The 19,150-nt window shown below is 26.5% G+C and overlaps 1 protein-coding gene across 1 annotated transcript; it reads right to left on the reverse strand.

The window, feature by feature from the left end:
* Positions 1-1,380: 1,380 nt before the first annotated feature.
* LOC145849788 (uncharacterized) lies at positions 1,381-18,119 on the reverse strand. The gene is made up of 21 exons (XM_082954846.1): positions 17,981-18,119; positions 17,175-17,255; positions 16,667-16,719; positions 16,005-16,106; positions 14,368-14,473; positions 13,301-13,395; positions 12,814-12,878; positions 12,214-12,432; positions 11,347-11,452; positions 11,038-11,127; positions 10,316-10,409; positions 8,077-8,217; positions 6,810-6,949; positions 5,724-5,849; positions 4,918-5,004; positions 4,370-4,470; positions 3,658-3,830; positions 2,921-3,139; positions 2,322-2,462; positions 1,876-1,968; positions 1,381-1,539 (listed from the first exon to the last, which is right to left on the reverse strand). Exons 1-21 carry the CDS (start codon positions 18,081-18,083, stop codon positions 1,475-1,477), a joined length of 2,400 nt encoding a protein of 799 aa, XP_082810972.1. The 5' UTR covers positions 18,084-18,119; the 3' UTR covers positions 1,381-1,474.
* Positions 18,120-19,150: the final 1,031 nt, after the last annotated feature.

Here is a 19,150-nt window from a genome sequence, read left to right on the forward strand (position 1 = left end):
ATATATATACATTAAATATTTAAAACACAATAATTAAAGTATAAATGACTAAAAGAAGCTGATTGCAAAAAAGAAAGTCTTTCGTAACTAAATGGATCCAGCTAAGAGACTTTTCCAGATCTTTTTTAAAAATTAGGATCCCGATCCAAATGAAAATGGCCAATTCCGGATCTTGGATTCGGTAGATCAGTAGTTATAATCACATTGCTTTTAAGTAACAAATAAATTTATTAGAGGTATAAACCAAAATTTTGGTAGTGAAATTTCATTGGTTTAAATTAGCGATTAACCGGATCCATAAACAGATTTTCAGGTCGGCTCTTGTTTTAAAATTAGTATCTGGTCGGACTGGAATTTATTAATCAGGATCCGGCCCGATGAAACTTTAAAACGTTTCCATAATATCCAGTGTAAGCTTCAAATCCAACCGTCAAATATTATATACAAGCAGCTTATATTTTTTGAGTAAAAAATTTTTTGAAATATTTTTGTGTGGTTCTTTTATATAATACATCACCAAAACTTTCTTACCCAAGTTATATAGAGTAGTCTAGAATAGTCTTTGGTATGACTATAAACTGATACATTATAATGAGTTATTGTTATGTCCGATTTAAGAAATACAAACACTAAGCTGCCCGCACAAGATCCTAAGCAAAAATGTGCTAGAAAGTCACCCTGTCTGCAGGAAAAGTATGGGTAAAAAGGTCAGGTTGGCAATTTACCCACAGGCAGTCAACCAGACCCAACTGAGACTTTAAATGTTGGCCACACCAACATCCATAGCTCACAAGTTTTTAATGAATTTCTATTTTATTTGAAGCTCTATTTTTGGAGTGAAAGGTTATTTTAAAACAAATCGTTAAATTAATCAAAGTTATATTATTCTCTTTTAAGGGTTGCCAAAAAATCCAGGAATTTGAAAATTTACACTAAACAACCTGGAAAATTAGGACTTTGAGAAATAAAAGAAAAAACTATAAAAACCTGGAATTTTTGAACAAAATCACTAAAACCTGGAATTTTAAACAATTTTAACAGGTTAAGTAATAAAGTAAAGGTATGATACGAAATAAGAGATAATTTAATACGTTATTGTTATTTATGAAATTATATTATATTTACATAACAAGCAGATTAAATCTTTCGGATTCAAATTATCAAAATAATAAGACTTGGACTCGGATTCGGCAAAATTAAAAATTTTTGGACTCGGTTAATCACTAATATACATTATTACTTTGTATGTAAAACTGACATTCATATTTACTTTGCTTTTAATTTATAGGAGTATTATTAACAAACTGTCAGCTGATACAAGTAATTAAAATTTTTAATTATACAAAAAACAAATAGTTTATAAGTTAACCAGGCGAGTAATCACAATAAAAAACATTTTATTAAAATAATTACATAAGCGAAATATTCTACTAAAACATAATAAATCTAAGTTATTGACTAGTATTACATAATTTTATTCTGCTTTTGTTTCTTTTTTCACCTTCTTTGTTTTTTTCACCTTTTTCTTCTTTTTCTCAGCTGTTGATTAATATTTATAGTATTTATATTTAACTTTTTCTATAAATCGTTGAAATATTTTGGCCTTAGTGTATTATTGCGTACGAGTATTTTGAGCTGTGTTGTTTTTAAGATAGTTTTATACAACATTGTATACAAAAAAGTTAAAGGAACAATTCTTTTTAATTATAAAAAAAATTCTATTAAACAACTAAATTAAGTCGTGCATATATCTACAGTTGACTGTAAAATCCACAAAAACTAAAAAAATGGCATTTGTTTATGAAATTGCTTGACGAAAAGGTAAAACGAACAAATTACAAACAATTGATATAATAAACTATTTGTTTAACTCACAAACAGAGGGTGATTTTTGCACTTCAGCAGCAGCAGACGGGGTTTTGTCACCTTCAGACGACTTGCTCACTTTGGACTTCTTTCCTTTCTTGGCTGAAACACACATACACATTAAAATTTCAACTCTTACTAGCTTCATTTGGTCACATAACTGATATATATGAAACCACCATGATTTTTAACAAACAAAAATATTAGGTAAGAATATTTTTGTAAATTTGAACATGACTAGGATTTAAACAAGGGTTGGTATACATATAAAATCTAGACTAAATAGATCTATTTTATATACTGTTGAATATTTTATACACAATTAATATTTTTCACAGTAATTTACAGTTTATATCTATACTAAACTAAAACAGTGAAATAATACAATTAGTTCCCAATAGATAGACTTAAAATAGTCTTTTTAAGAATGCCTAAAACTAATTAACAAAAAATACCTTTTTTGAATTTCTTTTTGGGACTTTTAGCATCACCTTCAGATTTCGCACCATTTTCAGCAGGTTTCGCGCCACTTTCCGTCTTAGCCTTCTTATTGGTTGCTTCTCCATTCTCTTTGTTGTCACCCTTTCGTTTTTTACCTGGTAATAGCATACAAATTATGATTGTGAAACAAAAAGCCTGCACGAGTTTAATAAGAATAACACCAAGTGTAATAAGTCTTACGATAGTTAGAATTAGAAGATTAAGGTTGGCAACTATAAAATGAAATGCTAGTACTTTATGATTTTAAAGGATATTTATAAAACAAGTTATATGTTTGACAACAAGGAGTTTTAAGAGTTGGGTCAATTGGGAATACACCTTGGTGTTTTTAAGAATTTATGATAAATAGCTTATTAAGAATGAGCCTGGTTTTAACAGAATTTGTATTAAAAGCTCAGTAACTATGATTTTTTAAAATCATTAGATCATTTTAAGAGTAAAGAATAAGTTAGGTTTCATCGTTAAAAATGACATCCATGTTCAGAATATTTCTATAATTGTATCATTAAAATAATTAAGATCAAAGAGAATACACGCTACAAATAACACACACCTTTCTTGAACTTCTTTTTGCCGCCCTTGGCATCTCCCTCGGCCTTGGCGTCACCGTTCTCAGCCTTCTTTTCGTTTTTCCCGCCATTTTTCTTTCCCTCTACCGCTTCCTTCATCTGCCTCTTCTTGGCCTTCAGACCGGGCAGGGGCCTCACCAATGCTCCCGCCTTCCTCTTCTTCTTCTGGTACCTCTTCAGCATCTGCGTCGATATGTTGCTTCCTGTTCATAGTATATTAAATTTTTATTTTGGAATTTTTTTAAATAAACTTTTTAGTATCAAATTGTAAATGATTGTGTGTATTTGGCTCCTTGATTATTTGTACGGGGAGATTTTTTTTTTGTTATAGATTATATATAATTTTATTTTGTTACTAAACAAAGATTATTTTTTTCAAAAATTAACACCATCGTAATTCCTTTTTTAAGTATAACATGAATGCATTACTTATCTCATATCACAAGTTAATTTTCAACATTTATTATTTTACATGTATTATTTTATATAGGACTCCTTAAAAAATTCATAAAAAATAATTAATTTGTTGTAATTTAGATCGTCATTAACCCATATACCTAACATCATTAACTCTTATCAATAAATAAATAAATATACATAAAGTTTATTTCAAGATGTAGAAACTTGAAGAACTTGAGTTTTGTGTCTATGCACTCATTATTTATATACATATATATATATATACATATCTCATACCACAAGTTAATTTTTAACAACCAACCATCGGGCTTGATTTTTTGGTCGTTTTCATCCAATTGGCTGTTGACTTCGCTGGGAGGCAGCTCATTGGACAGCTTCTTCAGCTTGGCCACGTAGAACCCGTCCATGTTATGCACGTGCGGGTAGAAGCGTTTGGTGAGGGACAGTTTCTGGTTGAACCTGTACTGGCGGTACCTGCAATAATCATTTATTAATAATATGTTTATATATATATTTATGTGCGGGTAGGAGCGTTTGGTGAGGGAGAGTTTCTGGTTGAACCTGTACTGGCGGTACCTGCAACAACCATTTGTTATCAATATACTTATATTTAATATACATAATTATAAAAACAAGTAATTTTCGTATCGTATACTCAGTTTCAATGTTTAACACATATCTTCAGAACGAAATAAAGTACATAGCAAAATTTTAAAGAACCACACAAAAATTTTGTTCTTTTAAAATACATGTTTTGATTGAGGAGACAGGGTTGCTGCCTTTCTTTTCTTTTATTTAATGATAAATCTTTTTTAATCTTTTTATTTATATTTTATATATATATATGTGGGTAGAAACGTTTTCTGATGATAATTTCTGATTGACTTGTACTGACGGTATCTGGAGTATAACAGCAATTTTACATATTAAACATCGATCCTAACCTCAAGTACTTTGGTATAAGTATTGATATAAGTAATATTCCATAAAAGTGTTGCAACAAAACAACTTACTTGGTGAAACCGTCTGTGCCGAGGTCACCCAGTCCCGTCGGCACCAACTTGACGTTTCTCTTCTTGAGAGCGTAGTCTACCACGTCTTCGTTTTCTTCTACCTGCATATTTTTATTTGTTATTATTTTATTATTATTGTATGTTTTCATTATTTGGTTTATGAAGACGTGCACTGGAAGCACAAAAACAACAACCGGTTCGTTGAAAAACAATTGTAAAAATTGTTAAGTGTCATTAAAAAATTAAATAAAAATATCAACAGTAATGCTTAACATTACTTGTTCTTTTTCCACAGTTAATTATAAAACTATTATTTGAAATACATTTATGAGAACTATTTAATGTAAATGAAAAACAAGTGCAGACATGTAACAAACTAAATTGTAAGCAATATTTAGCAACTTTAATTGGATTTCTTTAAGTTAATCAATTTGAAAGGCAAGTATATATACAAAGTTTTTAATTTAACTTTCTTAAAAATCAACAAACAAAGAAACATCAGACTAATTAAGTATACTAGAAAATAATATTTTCAACTTTTAACTTACAAGTAGTGAACAGGTACAGTATATGATGTACCCTCCAGTTTTACTCTTCGCATCAACCGAATCAATTGCTGACAAGATCAACTCTTTCTGTTTGTAATACGTTTAAATAAATACAATACTTAATTCAAAATATTCTTACACAAAAAAGTTTTAGTTGCGAAGCTCTTACCCTTAAGGTGTTTTTATCTAAAATATCTAATAATAACTTTATCTTAATAAGTACTTTTGTTTTGAACGTTAAACAAAAAAAAATCAATTAGACTAAAAGCTTTAAGAAACTTGAATAAGTTAACTAAAAGGATCAAATTAAAACTCTTAATATGTCTACAACATGTTTATGTATATGAAGTAAAAGTGTAAGGTTTTCAAATCTTGATACACTCCTTTTATGTACAAATAATAAAAATTCCAGTGGCACAAGTAAAAGGTAAATAAAATGATAACCTATACATCAAAACTGTTTAGTAACTATTCAAAAACCATCTCAACCAGCATTTTTAAGAACCGCTTAATACCTGCGTTTTATTGAATATAACATTGTGAAATAATAAATTAAAATGAAGTTCTAAGTTTTTTAATATATGTTTAAACATAGGTTCATTAATATTCAAACCTATATATGGGAACATCTTAGAATGTTTATTCTCCTTTAATGCTTATATTAACTATTTTTATATGCATATGTAAGCACCTTTGTATATCTAAATACACAATATTTCTTTTTTAAATTAAAATTGCATATAGGAGTATCTTTGCATACATATTTAGTAATATTTATATTTTTATTTAATTCATTTTTTTATTACCTGCATGTGTGAACACCTCTGAATGTCTTCTTCTCCCTTGCTGCTCTTCACAGCCGGATCTTTGGAGATGACGCCGGTTCCTGAGCACGGAGCATCAAGCAACACCCTGTCGAAACTTCCCATGACCTGGATAAAAAAATAAATATCAAATTTAAATATATAGTATTTTCATAGAGCATCAAGTAACACTCTGTCGAAACTTCCCATGACCTAATAAAATAAAATAAATGTTAAATCTAAATCATATTATGTTGAATGGAGAATCTAACAATACTCTGTCGAAACTTCCCATGACCTGAATAAAATTATATATTATAATTTTATTTTTACTATATTAAATTGGCACTGTGTCAAAATTTCCAATTACCTATTAATTTGTTTAAATGAGAATAAAACAAATACAATTAATATTTATTTAAATTAAAAATACATCTGAAAAAGATAATTCTTTGTAGTGAGTTACAACTTCTACATAAATGTATAGTAGATATTTTATTTAAACATAAAGAAATAATAAATATCTATAATAAAACATACAGCAGGAAAAGATCTAGCGTCATATTTAGTAACCACTTAAACATAAATAATCCAGGGTTTCCAAAATGTTTTTGGCAAATTTTTTCCAGGTTTTCAAAATTACCTCCAGGTTTTCAAAATTACATACTTTTTGGTCTATTTTTAGTTTAAAGTTAAGTTAAGGTAAAAATCTGTAATAAATAGTATGAAAACATTGAAAAGATACTGTAAAGCTACTTTAAAATTTTTTTTTTTTTTTTTTTAAATTTTTGATGATGACAATTTTTTTTAATATGATAGATTTCTTGAGTCAAATTGAAATTCACTACTTAACATGTTAAAATTGTTAAAAACTGAAGGTTTTTGTTTCAAAATTTCTCAAATTCCAAGATTTTCCAGGTTTCAAGATTTTTTGGCAGCCCTGTTAACTTAATACATTATACATAAGAAATATTTAAATCAAAAACATACATCAGGGAAAGATCTAGCATCGTAGTTTGTAACAACAGCGTTCGCCACATTATAATAAAATTAATACATATATTTTACTTATAATAAACAAAAACATACAGCGGGGAACGATCTAGCATCGTAGTTTGTAACAACTGCGTTCGCCACTCCCATTCTGTGCATGTTGGCCTTCACCGACTTCAACCTGTCCTTGTTGATGTCGTTCGCCACTATCTGCCCCTTGTTCTTCATCAGTTGAGCTGTTATAAGAAATAATTTAATTAAATATTATATAATGTTTGCCACTATTTGACCCTTGTTCTTCATTAATTGAGCTGTTAAGTAGTATATAAAATTATCATATGCATCTTTTACTTAATTATTTGCAGTTCAAGATTTAATTTAAAATTATAATTCAATATTATTAGTTGTTGATAGTATTAAATTGATATTGTTGATGATAATATGCTAGTTTGCCACTATTTGTCCTTTACTAGTTGAGTTTTTGAATAACTAAAAATGTTTAAAAATATATTTATTTGTCCCTTGTTCTTCATAAGTTGAGCTGTTATAAAGTATGTAAAATTGTTATATGTATCTTAATTATTTGCGATATAAAAAATTAATTTAAAATTATTATTCAATATCATTAGTTAATAATATGCTAGCTTGCCACTATCTGAGCTGCTTATATAATATAATACATAAAATTGTTTAAAAATGTTTTTATTTTTCACTTGTTCTTCATTATTTATTCAAAATATTTTCTTTACGTATCAGAAATCACGCTTTGAAATTTAATTTAAGTTTTAAATTATCATGCGAAATTTGTCGTTTATAAGTTGCGCTATATCAGGGGTCGGCAGGTCAAAAAATGAACGTTTTTTATGTGCTTTAAAAAACATATTTAAAGACATTTTTTTAAACAAAAAAATTTAGGCGATAGACTTTTCTTTAAAGATAAGACAAAAAAAAATTATTTTTAAGTTTTCAAGAATATTGATATTAAACTAGTTAAATTAAAACTTTAATGTGGCCCGCGGGCCGCAGTTTGCCGACCCCTGCGCTATATGAACATAGCTCATCCATATAGTAAAAATCACTAGCATAAGTAGTTTTACCACTTAGAGAATAATTTGATAACTACACAAAATAAACTTCATCAAAAAAAAATTAAAACAAAGTTTTTTAACAAATATTTATCACCGATATAAGTGAATTTACAACCTAAATACCACTTTGTAAAAAAAAAAACGCAGGTCACGTCCAGTATTAATTAAAGATTTTATAAAAATATAACTTTTAGACTTTCAAGTCATAACACAACTTAATAAATTTTCAAATTTTACAAAAGTAATAACACTACAATGAAAATATTAAAACTCACCGATATAAGTGGTTTTACCACCGGGGGCGCAGCACATGTCCAGTATTTTCTCTGAAGGCTGGGGAGCTAAAGACATGACTGGTGTGAACGAAGAAGCTCCTTGTAGCATGTACCTTCCTGACAAGTATTCCAATGATGCACCTGTTCAATAAAAAATAATTGATAAAATTATAAATAGTACCTTCCTGACAGGTACTCCAAAGATGCACCTGTGATATATTAGATATGTTAGTTATATAGGCTGTATAAAATATATTATTAACTTAAACTGCAACATGTAAATTTCAGATAAATGCTCCTATTAATCTCATCAAAAATAGTCAAAATAAAGTTTTTAATAGTATCTTTCTCACAAGTATTCAAGTGGAAACCTGTGACAAAAGTAGAAATTATATTAATTGTAGCAACATGGTTTGTAATCTTATGATTTACATATAACAATATATTGGTTGAATAAACTGTGTAAATTATATTGGTCATATAAACTGCATAGGGTTGCCACTCGTTATTAAAAAAAAATTTCCAGGTTTTTAGAAGTACACATTTTTAAATCTATTTTTAGTTTTAAGTTAATTTCTATATAAGAAACTGTTTTAAATAGTATAAAAACATTGAAAAGATACTGTAAAGTTACTTTAAATGTGGTTTTTTAATATAAAAAAAGTTTTGATGATGACAAAAAAATCTTATTTATATGATAGATCTTTTGTAACAAATCAAAACTTTACCACTGAAGATGATAAAATTTATTAAAATTCCAGGTTTTTCCAGGATTTTTGATCAAAATTCCAGGTTTTTTTCAAAATTTCTCAAATTCCAGGTTTTTCCAGGTAAAGTGGCAACCCTGAACTGTCTTTGCCAGATAAATACTCCAATGATAGTCATTTCAAAAGATAATTTAAACATACTATTAAAATTAATGGCATTTTACTTATAAGTATTCCAATGAGTACATTCAAGTTTCATAGAAAATTTAAATGCCAATTACTGTTACTTGGACCAATCAATGTATTAAAGGTAGGACTGTATTACATGACATCTAAATTCTTAATAACTATTCATTTATAATTAAAGTTATTTCTAGCTTTTTATTTACATGTAGTTACTTTTAAAAAACAAGAAACTCTTTAGTACTTAATGCTTTTTTATTTATTAGGTGAATCTTAGCAATGACACTAAATTTAAACAACTTAAAACCAAAACAATTTACAATCATTCTGAACACGTGTTTTAGAAATCTTGTTTAGAAAAAGAACATTTTTTTTAAACATTAAACAAAAAATCTAATAACTATTTATAGTCTGTAAACATAAAGACAAACTCATGCAAACTAAAATTAATCTGTTTTAAAAAAACATGTGTAGAAGAAATGGTAGATCAATATAGACCCATATGAAAAAAAAAACTAATTCTCAACGTGTAGAAAACAGGTTGAATCAAGATTTAAACCAATTAGTTGTGGCATTAAAATAATAGTGTGATAAATAAATTGTGATATTAAATAATTGTGATAATGATGAATACGTCATTTAGCAGGGTAAAATGTTCATTAACTCAGCTTTTTGGCTTTTTCGAATGAAAAACAGTATTTTATGGTATAAAAAGGAAATTTTTTAACAATAATATTGATATATGTGACTTCTAAGTGGTAAATAAAACAAAATCCTTGAATAAAACAAAAATCAGTTTATTACCTACTACCATCTAGGCAGTATTTCAGCTGCTTACAACTCAATAAGCATCAAAAAAATTATTTGTTATAGTATTTGAAATGATCTGAACTTTACAAAGAATCATAAGAATTCAAGTTAAAATTAAGAGTTTCTAGAAAAATTTAAATAAGTAATTTGTCACGGAACTGTACTGAGATCTAAACAATAGATATGGTAAATTATATGTGAAATTTTCAAGTATACATTATGTCAAGATACATTATATACATAGTTTAAATAAAACACCAAGTTTAATCTGACACAACTGCTTCACTGTCTTTCAGAAATTAGTCAGGTTTTAATCAGTTTATTAAAGATTTTTGAGCACAGACTTTCTTATCTCACATTTACTCAACAAAAACAATGTATGTAGAAGTAATCAAATAACAACATACCAGGAGTGAAGTTATTGGGCCACTCGTACAAAACTAAGCATATAGTAAAATAAACACTTTTAGTTTTAAATGCAGTGTTAAGCATTAAAAATTATATTAATTATAAATTAATTAAAATAAATATTAACAAACCAGGGGTGAAGTTGTTGGGCCACTCGTACAAAACAATTCCCACTTTCGACCATTTCTCTATTTTTTCAAGGGTTACACTCTTCGACACGAGAGACTGTATAAAAAGTTATACTAAAATAATTTGTAATAAAAGTTTAAACTTGAGATTTTTTGATTTTTCAAGAGTGACACTCTTTGATACTAGAGATTGGTAAATAAAAATATTAATAATAAATTTAGAAAAAAATAGGATTTAAAATTTAAAAACAGAAAAATATTAGGATTTTTATATTTTTTCAAGTGTTGACACAAGAGACTGTTGAAAACTAAAAATCATTAGAAAAAATTAATTAAAAATATTTATAATTCGGGTTTTTTTTTCACAAAAGACTGTATAAAATAACTAATAATAATTTGATAGTAACTTAAATAGCTTTAACCCTTTTATATTAATTAAACATCAAAAAAAGTAGAAACACACAATTTAAAATACAAATTTATTTAAACAACTTACAGTAATTAGTTCTCTTTCATTTGTTTTAAAAGTATTTATGAAATATATATATATATATATTTATTTAATTTTGACAACTCACAGTAATAAGTTCCTTTCTATTTGTTTTGAGAATAACCATCAAGTTTTTTTTGAAATAAATAATTTACAGTAATAAGTTATATTCTATTTGTTTTGGAGTGTTTATGAAATATATCATACTAATTATATTCAATATGAAACAACTTACAGTAATAAGTTCTCTTCTGTTAGTTTTGAGAGTATTTGTTCGAATTGTGATTGGCCTCCTGGCGTCATTGGCATCCAAAAATTGGATCAACTATAAATCAATAAATAGTAACCACTTTATTAATGTTATTAAAAAGTTATAAAAAAAAGTAGTTTTTACAGTTAAAAAGGTAATTTAAAATAAAACGATTGTGTATGATTTAACGTTTTTACATGTTTTAACTTTTTTTTTAATCAAACAAGAACCAATATACTTTCTAAACCCTAGGTTTTAATGCCAATATTAATAATAAATCATATTTTAACTAACATTTGGAAGTGGGATCATGTCAAAGAATTTTTGCATGAGGAACTCGTTGTAGCCGTATTTGATGCACAAATCGTCGATGAGCTGGGCTACTACGTCTTTGCGTTTCCTTGTAAATTATAAATTTTAGTACAAAATAATATAATGTTGTTTTAATCACTAATACTTTATGAGTATTGCATTAGCTGAAATTTGTATGAAGTGCAGAGTCGTGTTAGTTATTGTATTTATTTTGTTTTAACTTAATGCTTGTATACTTTCTCAACTAAATAAAATACTTTAAGCACTTACAAATAAACATTAACAACAAACAACGTTATCATTAAATAAATTGTAAAAACACAACACCTCAAATAATTTTAAGAAATGAAAATTTGTCATATCTTCAAAACAACATAAAAGAATCTATACAAAAAATATCAAAAGTAATAAAATAAACTATATGGAAAACTATTCAAAATATCTTCCTTTTATGTCCATGTTTATACCCTTTTGTAAATACTATTTAAACAGTTTAAAATTCTAAAAAACTTAGTTTTATCCCCATACTTATTGTAATTCAACAGCTCTTTTATTTTAAATATAATTAAAATATAAAAATAAATAAAAACTAACTTAGTCTTATCCCCGTATTTGCTCCAGTCCGACAGCGCATTTATTATAATTGTAAATGATATATATAAATTATAATAAAAACAAACTTGGTTTTATCCCCGTATTTGTTCCAGTCCGACAGCGCTTTTATTATAATTAAAAATTTTACAAATAAAATAAAAATAAAAACAAACTTGGTCTTGTCCCCGTATTTGTTCCAGTCCGACAGCGCTTTTATGATAATTATAAATAATATAAAATTAAATAAAAACAAACTTTGTTTTATCCCCGTACTTGTTCCAGTCCGACAGCGCCTTTATGATGTGCTCAATTCTCTCCTTCACGGCTTCCAGCGGCTCGTTCTTGAACTTCTCGATTTTCTGTCCGCTAGGTAGCGTGATAACCTCGCTCTTCTGTAAATTGATTTCCACGTTTTCGTCGTCCGAGTCGGAAAGCGAAGGTCTCGCCAATTCTCTGGGTTGAACCTCGTCTTCGCTGTATGGTTATAATAATTTTAATTACTTTGTTAACTTTTAGAAAAAAAACTTTGTTATTTTTGTTGTTTAAAACAATTTTATTTCACAAAAGAAAAAGTGGTTGTGTATAAGTATTGGCCAAGCCAAATAAATATAAAATGCAGAATCGTGACAATTGTTGTAATTATTTTGTACATCTATCTTCAAGTATTTATAATTTAAAAATGATGCTTGCTTAAATGACTAACATAAAATTTGATATTTAATGTACGTTTAGAGAAGGGTTTAGTGCAGGTTGAATTTTGGTAACTTTCATCACCATTTTGTTTAAAACAAGATGGACAAAGTTTTAATACAAGTTTTTAATATGAACTACGTAACTTATTATACAAAAACAAACTCATCACTGAAGTCAGAATCCAGTTCTGAGTCTTCATCATCGTCTTTTTCAATACCTTCAGTTTCCTGTTAAATATTAACAATAAATATAAAGCAAATCAATCTTGGATTTAAGAAATCTTTTTTTAATGAAAAGTATAAATAAGTTATTAGACTGAGAGATGTCCAGCAATCTTCAATTAAACCTAATGTTAGCTTAAAGGAATTTTATAAGATCTTTTTTATAATTATAAAAATTCAATAAAAGCAACACTAATTTGAAATAAAATTTAAGTTTATGTTTGGATTAATGAAAATAAGTATCAACTGGATTTTAGATATATGTTTTTAAATAAACGAAAAACAAACCAATTTTTAAAGATAATTTATCAGAAAATTTATATAGTATAGATTATAACTTTATTTTTTAGATAAACAAACATACATAACCAATCTGGATTGAGGTCATGTTTAGCACAAATTAATAAGTGTATATTAAACAAACAAACCTCGTCGGAATCGGATTCGAGATCATCTTTTGGCATCAATTGCATGTCATCACCATCTTCATCGCCAGATCCAAACAATTTGTCTGTGTCCGATTCTGTAATAAATAATACAATATGAATTATTATTTGTGTATCAAATTGTGTCTGATTCTGTATTAAATAATACAATATGAATTATTATTTGTGTATCAAATTGTGTCTGATTCTGTAATGAATTATTATAAATCAGTTATATGAATTTAAACAAAATAAATAATTATTTTAATGTTAAAGTTTCACCATCAGACTCAAAAATTTCATTCGTGTCTGATTTTTCAATTATGTAATAAAATTTGTTTAGTTTTTTAATAATAATATTTTGAAATATCTGTATGATTCTGTTGTGGTTAAGTAACATATAAATCATTTTACACTACTTATTTATTAGATCCCAACAACTTGTTTGTGTCTGATTATGTATTATATTTAAGAAATACACCACAATTATTCAAATAGTTCAAGTAATAAAAAGGAGAAGCAATAACATAAAAAAGATACAAACCAAAACCTATAAACCCCCTTGCATCGATACTTAAACAATTACATTATTCTAAGGCATTTAAGTACTAGAAAGTTAAAACAGCTAGCAGGGTTGCCACTCTTCGGGAACAATAAAGCAGGACTGAACTACATTAAACTAGCATTAGTCAGCCTGAGTATGTTTTTCATTTGTAAGAGTATAAAATTAACATGGTTAGCCTGAGGTATCCGAAAGTTTTTTTTAATTTTTAAACTAGCCTGAGCGAGCTACGGCCTTCTAGACGGTTAAGCACTAGATAAACAGGGTTGCCGCTATTTGAGGCAAAAAAGTGTGAGTGACCAAAAGCTAGCCTGAGTTGCTCTTAGTTAAGAAAAAAACTTAAAAAACCTTGAAAATGAGCCACAAACTAAAAAAATACCTAAAATGTCAAAATAAAAACAAAATGACTTGAGACCATAGAAGAGTAATTTTTTTCAAAATTTTCAAACTGGCTGGGAACCCTGTGTAAAGCGTAGGATAAATACCAATACTTTAGTAATAAACGAACCTTCACCACTTTCTTCTGCGTCATCGTTGATGAAATCGTCGTCATCCGAATCTGCTTCCTCATCTTCGCTACCTTCCTCTTCGTTGCCAAGGAACCCTCCCGTTTGCTGTGATGTTGTTTAAAAATTGTATAAGAACATTTTTTTAATAAACAAAAATTTGAACTCCCAATGTAGATACTATGGTGTTACAGCGAGTTATTTAAAAAGTTTGTTTGAAAACTGTGTAAAAAAGTTATAAAAAAACAAAAAAATCTGAACTCCCAATGTAGTCACAATCAGAATTTCAAGGTGTTGAAATATTTCAGTTTAAACAAAAATTGTCAAATATTTTATGTAAAAAAATTTAGCTAACTGATTCCTAGATTCTCAAAGTTTTTTCATGGAATTTTTAACAAGTGATTGCTTTTAACTAATATAGTGACTTCCAAACTATGGCTTTCTAGTATTTTAAAGTGGCCCTTTATCAAATAAATAATTTAATGTTAAATTCATAACTAATATTATTGTTGTATTAATTTCTATTTCAGCGGTTACTTTAATTTACAAATACTTTAAATTCCTGTGTTCTTTGTTACAATTTTACAAGTTAATTGTAAAGTTTTGTATCTATTTTTAAACTAGAGAGTATTTTGTAGATCATACGAGTACAAAGTAAGCAATTGACACACTTCTGGCGATAGGCTACACCATTTATTTTTCAACTACTTCATTGAATTTTGAAATTGATAACCGTTTTAAGTGTTATCTTTTTCAACTAAAATTATTCTCACAAAAAACCTGACTTGAAATGGGTGTTGTAATTTTAGAGGCCGAATTATGCACTTAGTTAATTATTGAAAGTATTAAAATAAAATTTTGTAATTATTGCTTAAGACAATCAAGTAAAACTTAACACTAAAAGTAATAATACAAGAAGCAAGTAAATAAAATTTCAAAAATCTTATCAGCATCAGAAACTGAATGAAAAAAAAATCATTATAATTTATAACATATAAGTTCTTTTAAGTATCAAGGTAATAAACTTACTAACAAAAACCAAAACCAACAATCTATACCTCCTTAATGTATTTTTATCAAAATTACTGTAAAACAAATTAAAAATTCTCAGTATTAACAGCATTCCAAACAATATTGTTAACCATACAAGCAACAAGTAAACTACTAAACAAATACTCTAAGTACCTCACAGTATTAATTTTTAAAGTGAAAAACTGTTATAAAAACACCACAGTACTATAAGCATCTGAGACAAGCACATAGTGAACTACTAATTAAGTAAAAAAAAATGAGTATCATCAGCATGTTAGTTCCTAAATTTATCCGAGTTATGTTAAGTTTACAAAAATAAATTGTGAGCAAAGCTGAAAATTTATAAACCCCTTAATGTATTTTTATTTTATTACTACAAATAAAAACACCCACAGTATCATCAGCATCTGAAAGTTCTTAACAATATCATCAATCATACACGCAACAAGTAAGCTACTAATTAAATAAAAACACTAACAACATCATCAGCATCAGAAACTTCTAGAGATAATAAATAGTATTGGTAGATAAGGAAAAACATTGTTAATTTTTGTTTACATAGTTTTATGTAAATACTCAGTAAATTATTAAATAAAGAAACTCTCACAGTATCATCGGCATCTGAGACTTCTTCTTCCGAGCAAGCCTCGTCGCTTTCCTCGAACTTGTTGTTTTCCACAGCCTCGTTGTCTACAAATCCCTCGGTTTCCTGTGAAAATATTAAATTTAATATAAAATGAAGTACACCTGGAAAATGTGGTTTACAAAAAATAAAATTTGGCTTCCTGTGACAAGTTAATTAAATATATAAAACACACCAGGACAAAATGTGGTTTATAAAAATTACAATTTGGCTTCCTGTGACAAGTTAATTAAATATATAAAACACACCAGGACAAAATGTGGTTTATAAAAAAGTTTTCCTGAATTTTATTTTCAACAAAGTGTAATGTAGTTTAAGTACTTTTAATTTATACTTTGTTGACTCGTTAATATTTTATTGGAGGCAAAAATAGATGAACAAAACCGGATGTTTTGAACTTATTGATCTTATTCAAAATAAACATGCTTATTTATCGAAAGTTTTTTTAAAAACAGCTGTTTTAAAATTAATGTTATTAAAACTAAATCATTTTAATATCCTTCAGTTTGGCTTGCTCTTAGTGGTAACTGTACTTAAAAGTAAACAAAAAAATTATTTAATCATTTTAAATTAAAATAACACTCATACAACATAATTAAACAAAAAAGTTATAAAAAAAATACTACTTCTTCTGAATCTTCAGCTTCCACTTTTGGAGTTTCTACTTGCTGCATTTTTTCTGTAAAAAATTATTTTATCTTTTTAAAAACTATAGTTATCTGATGATTATTTAATGGATCAACTTTTTTGGAAATTGTTTAGTCTTTAATATCATATAAAGATATTAAATGTATAAAAAATATTTGTAGAACAAAAAACACATCAAAATGTTAAATTTATAAAAATACTATATAATCAAAGGGCTTGACATCTAATTAAAGTGTTTAATTATTTTATATTAAATTAAAACCAGTGATATAAAAGCATTTTCAATATGACTTGTACAAAAACTCATTAAAAGTTTACTTTTAATTTCAATTAGTTGTCAGAATCTTCTTAACGATGAAGTTGGTAGTTTAAAATCTAAAATAAATTTTCTAACATATTCAAACATGTGTAAGTGATTTTGTTAAAAAACTGAATATGTTAGAAGAATCATTCATTAAAAAAATAACAGCTAATAAAATGACTTACTTTCTAGCATTTCAAGTTTAGCTTTCTCTGCTTGTTTTTTCTTTTTGTTCTTCAAACGCTTTGGATTCCTCGGTTTAGCTTCTACAAATTATTTAGTTTTATTATATATTATCCTATTTTCTTCCATTTAGTAATATTAAACAGCAGTAGATGTCTTGTTTTGTATGATGCACAAATTTTAAGATTAATGAAAAAAATAATAATTTAAATCATTAATTAAGGTTAAACTTAAATACATAAAATCAACAGTTAATTGTGTGAAAGTTTATACTTATAAAGATACATACAACTACTAATGTCTGGATCTATCAAAAAAAAATTATATCTAATATGTTTACAAAAACTTAAATAAAAATTTAACTTAGTTTTATTTTTAAAACGTAGTATGAAAATTAGTCAAATTTTTTTTTATATTCATACACCAATTAAAAAACAGTGACAAAATTAATCTACTTTATCTATAATGAGATTAGATATAAGTTTATGCTATGAAAAGCATTGTTTTTTAAAACTTATTTTAACAATTGCAATAAATATTGACCATAGTCTTTTTTAATGGTTTTATACTTACTCAACATATTGTAACTATTAAGTAGAATTAAAAAAACTTTTACAGAAGGATATAACTTCTTATAGTGTATACAATTACTCATGTCATATCTATAATATTATGTCAGTAACAAAAGCTAACTATATTATATCACCAATTTTTAAATATTCGTTTTTAAGATAAGCAAAATTCTTTTGTAACATCAGTTGAAAGTTGTTTTACATTTTTTTAATATTTCTTTATTTTATCTACTGACTCATATCAGGGTCTTCATATTCTTTCTGTTTTTTTCCGCTCAGTCCCTTTCCTCTCTTATGTTTGGTTTCATCTTCCTTGTTGTTTTTGGTTCGTCGCCCCATGTTATTATTTTATAAAAATTTTTGAGGCTATTCTACTTAAAATTTTAGTTTTAAAATGAGATGTTGTTATTCTATATATATTGTTGAAAAAAAATTCTACATGAATTTTAGTTTTAAAATAAACAGTGTCTTTTATATGCTATCATATGACTTACTGAGAGTATAAAAAATAAAAAACCTTTAGTTTGTAGTTGTTTTTAAAATCACGATTTATATAATTTTTTAGCTTTGTATGTTATTAATTTCAAATAATAAAAGTTATATTAAGTACATTAAAAACTTTTAATTCAAAATTTCATGTTACAGTTTGTATCAAAAATTGGTGTTTTGTAATTGCTTAATTTATTTCACTGCATAAATACCAACTTTAAAAATTCAAGAAAAGAGATAAAATCATAACTTATGAGTAAGCAAATTATTTTTTTTTAAATATGATGTTTATGTTTTTTTTCAATATTTCTAAATGTTTTCAATAAAATGTTTACAAATTTACTATTAAAATTTTCTTAACTACAAAAGTATAAACAACATTAAATAGAAAATATTTTTCTTTATACTAATTTTATTATTATATTGATTTTTAAACAAATAACTTTAACAAGTTGTAAACCAAAAAAAAACTTTTTATTGATACTTCATAAATAGCTTTTAAAATTCAATTAAAATTACATACAAAAATAGTTAAACTGTAATGAAAGTTGTCTTTCTTCAAATCAAAATTATAGCCTTAGTTGACACAGGTTTATTTTAGTATTAATAAAATTTACTTGGCACAAAATTAAGTTAACTGAATAACTTTTATATAATTTATACTTCCATGATTAAACAACTTTTGATATAAGAAAAATATTACCACTACAATGAGTAGGTGTGATTGACCAAGTTTATAAAATAGAACAAGTAAAACAGACTAATAATAGAATTCCTTATAATTTTAAATATCATAAAAGTTTACATTAAGTACACTGGCTTTAATATTTTTTATAATGTTTTACTAGTAGGTTAATAAAAAATTATACTTTATTCCTTATAACTCATAAAACTATCTATTTACTAAGTACTTAAAA

The sequence above is a fragment of the Thalia democratica genome, chromosome 2 (assembly GCF_965202585.1).
Source record: "Thalia democratica chromosome 2, ktThaDemo2.hap1.1, whole genome shotgun sequence".
NCBI classification, from domain to species: Eukaryota; Metazoa; Chordata; class Thaliacea; order Salpida; family Salpidae; genus Thalia; species Thalia democratica.

Coding starts and splice junctions, on each gene's coding strand:
- LOC145849788 (XM_082954846.1), bottom strand. CDS start 18,083: ATGGGGCGACGAACCAAAAACAACAAGGAAGATGAAACCAAACATAAG. Junction 16,107..16,666: donor AAGCTGAAGATTCAGAAGAA/GTAGTATTTTTT, acceptor ATATTTTCACAG/GAAACCGAGGGATTTGTAGA. Junction 5,850..6,809: donor ATGCTAGATCGTTCCCCGCT/GTATGTTTTTGT, acceptor TTTTTTATCCAG/GTCATGGGAAGTTTCGACAG.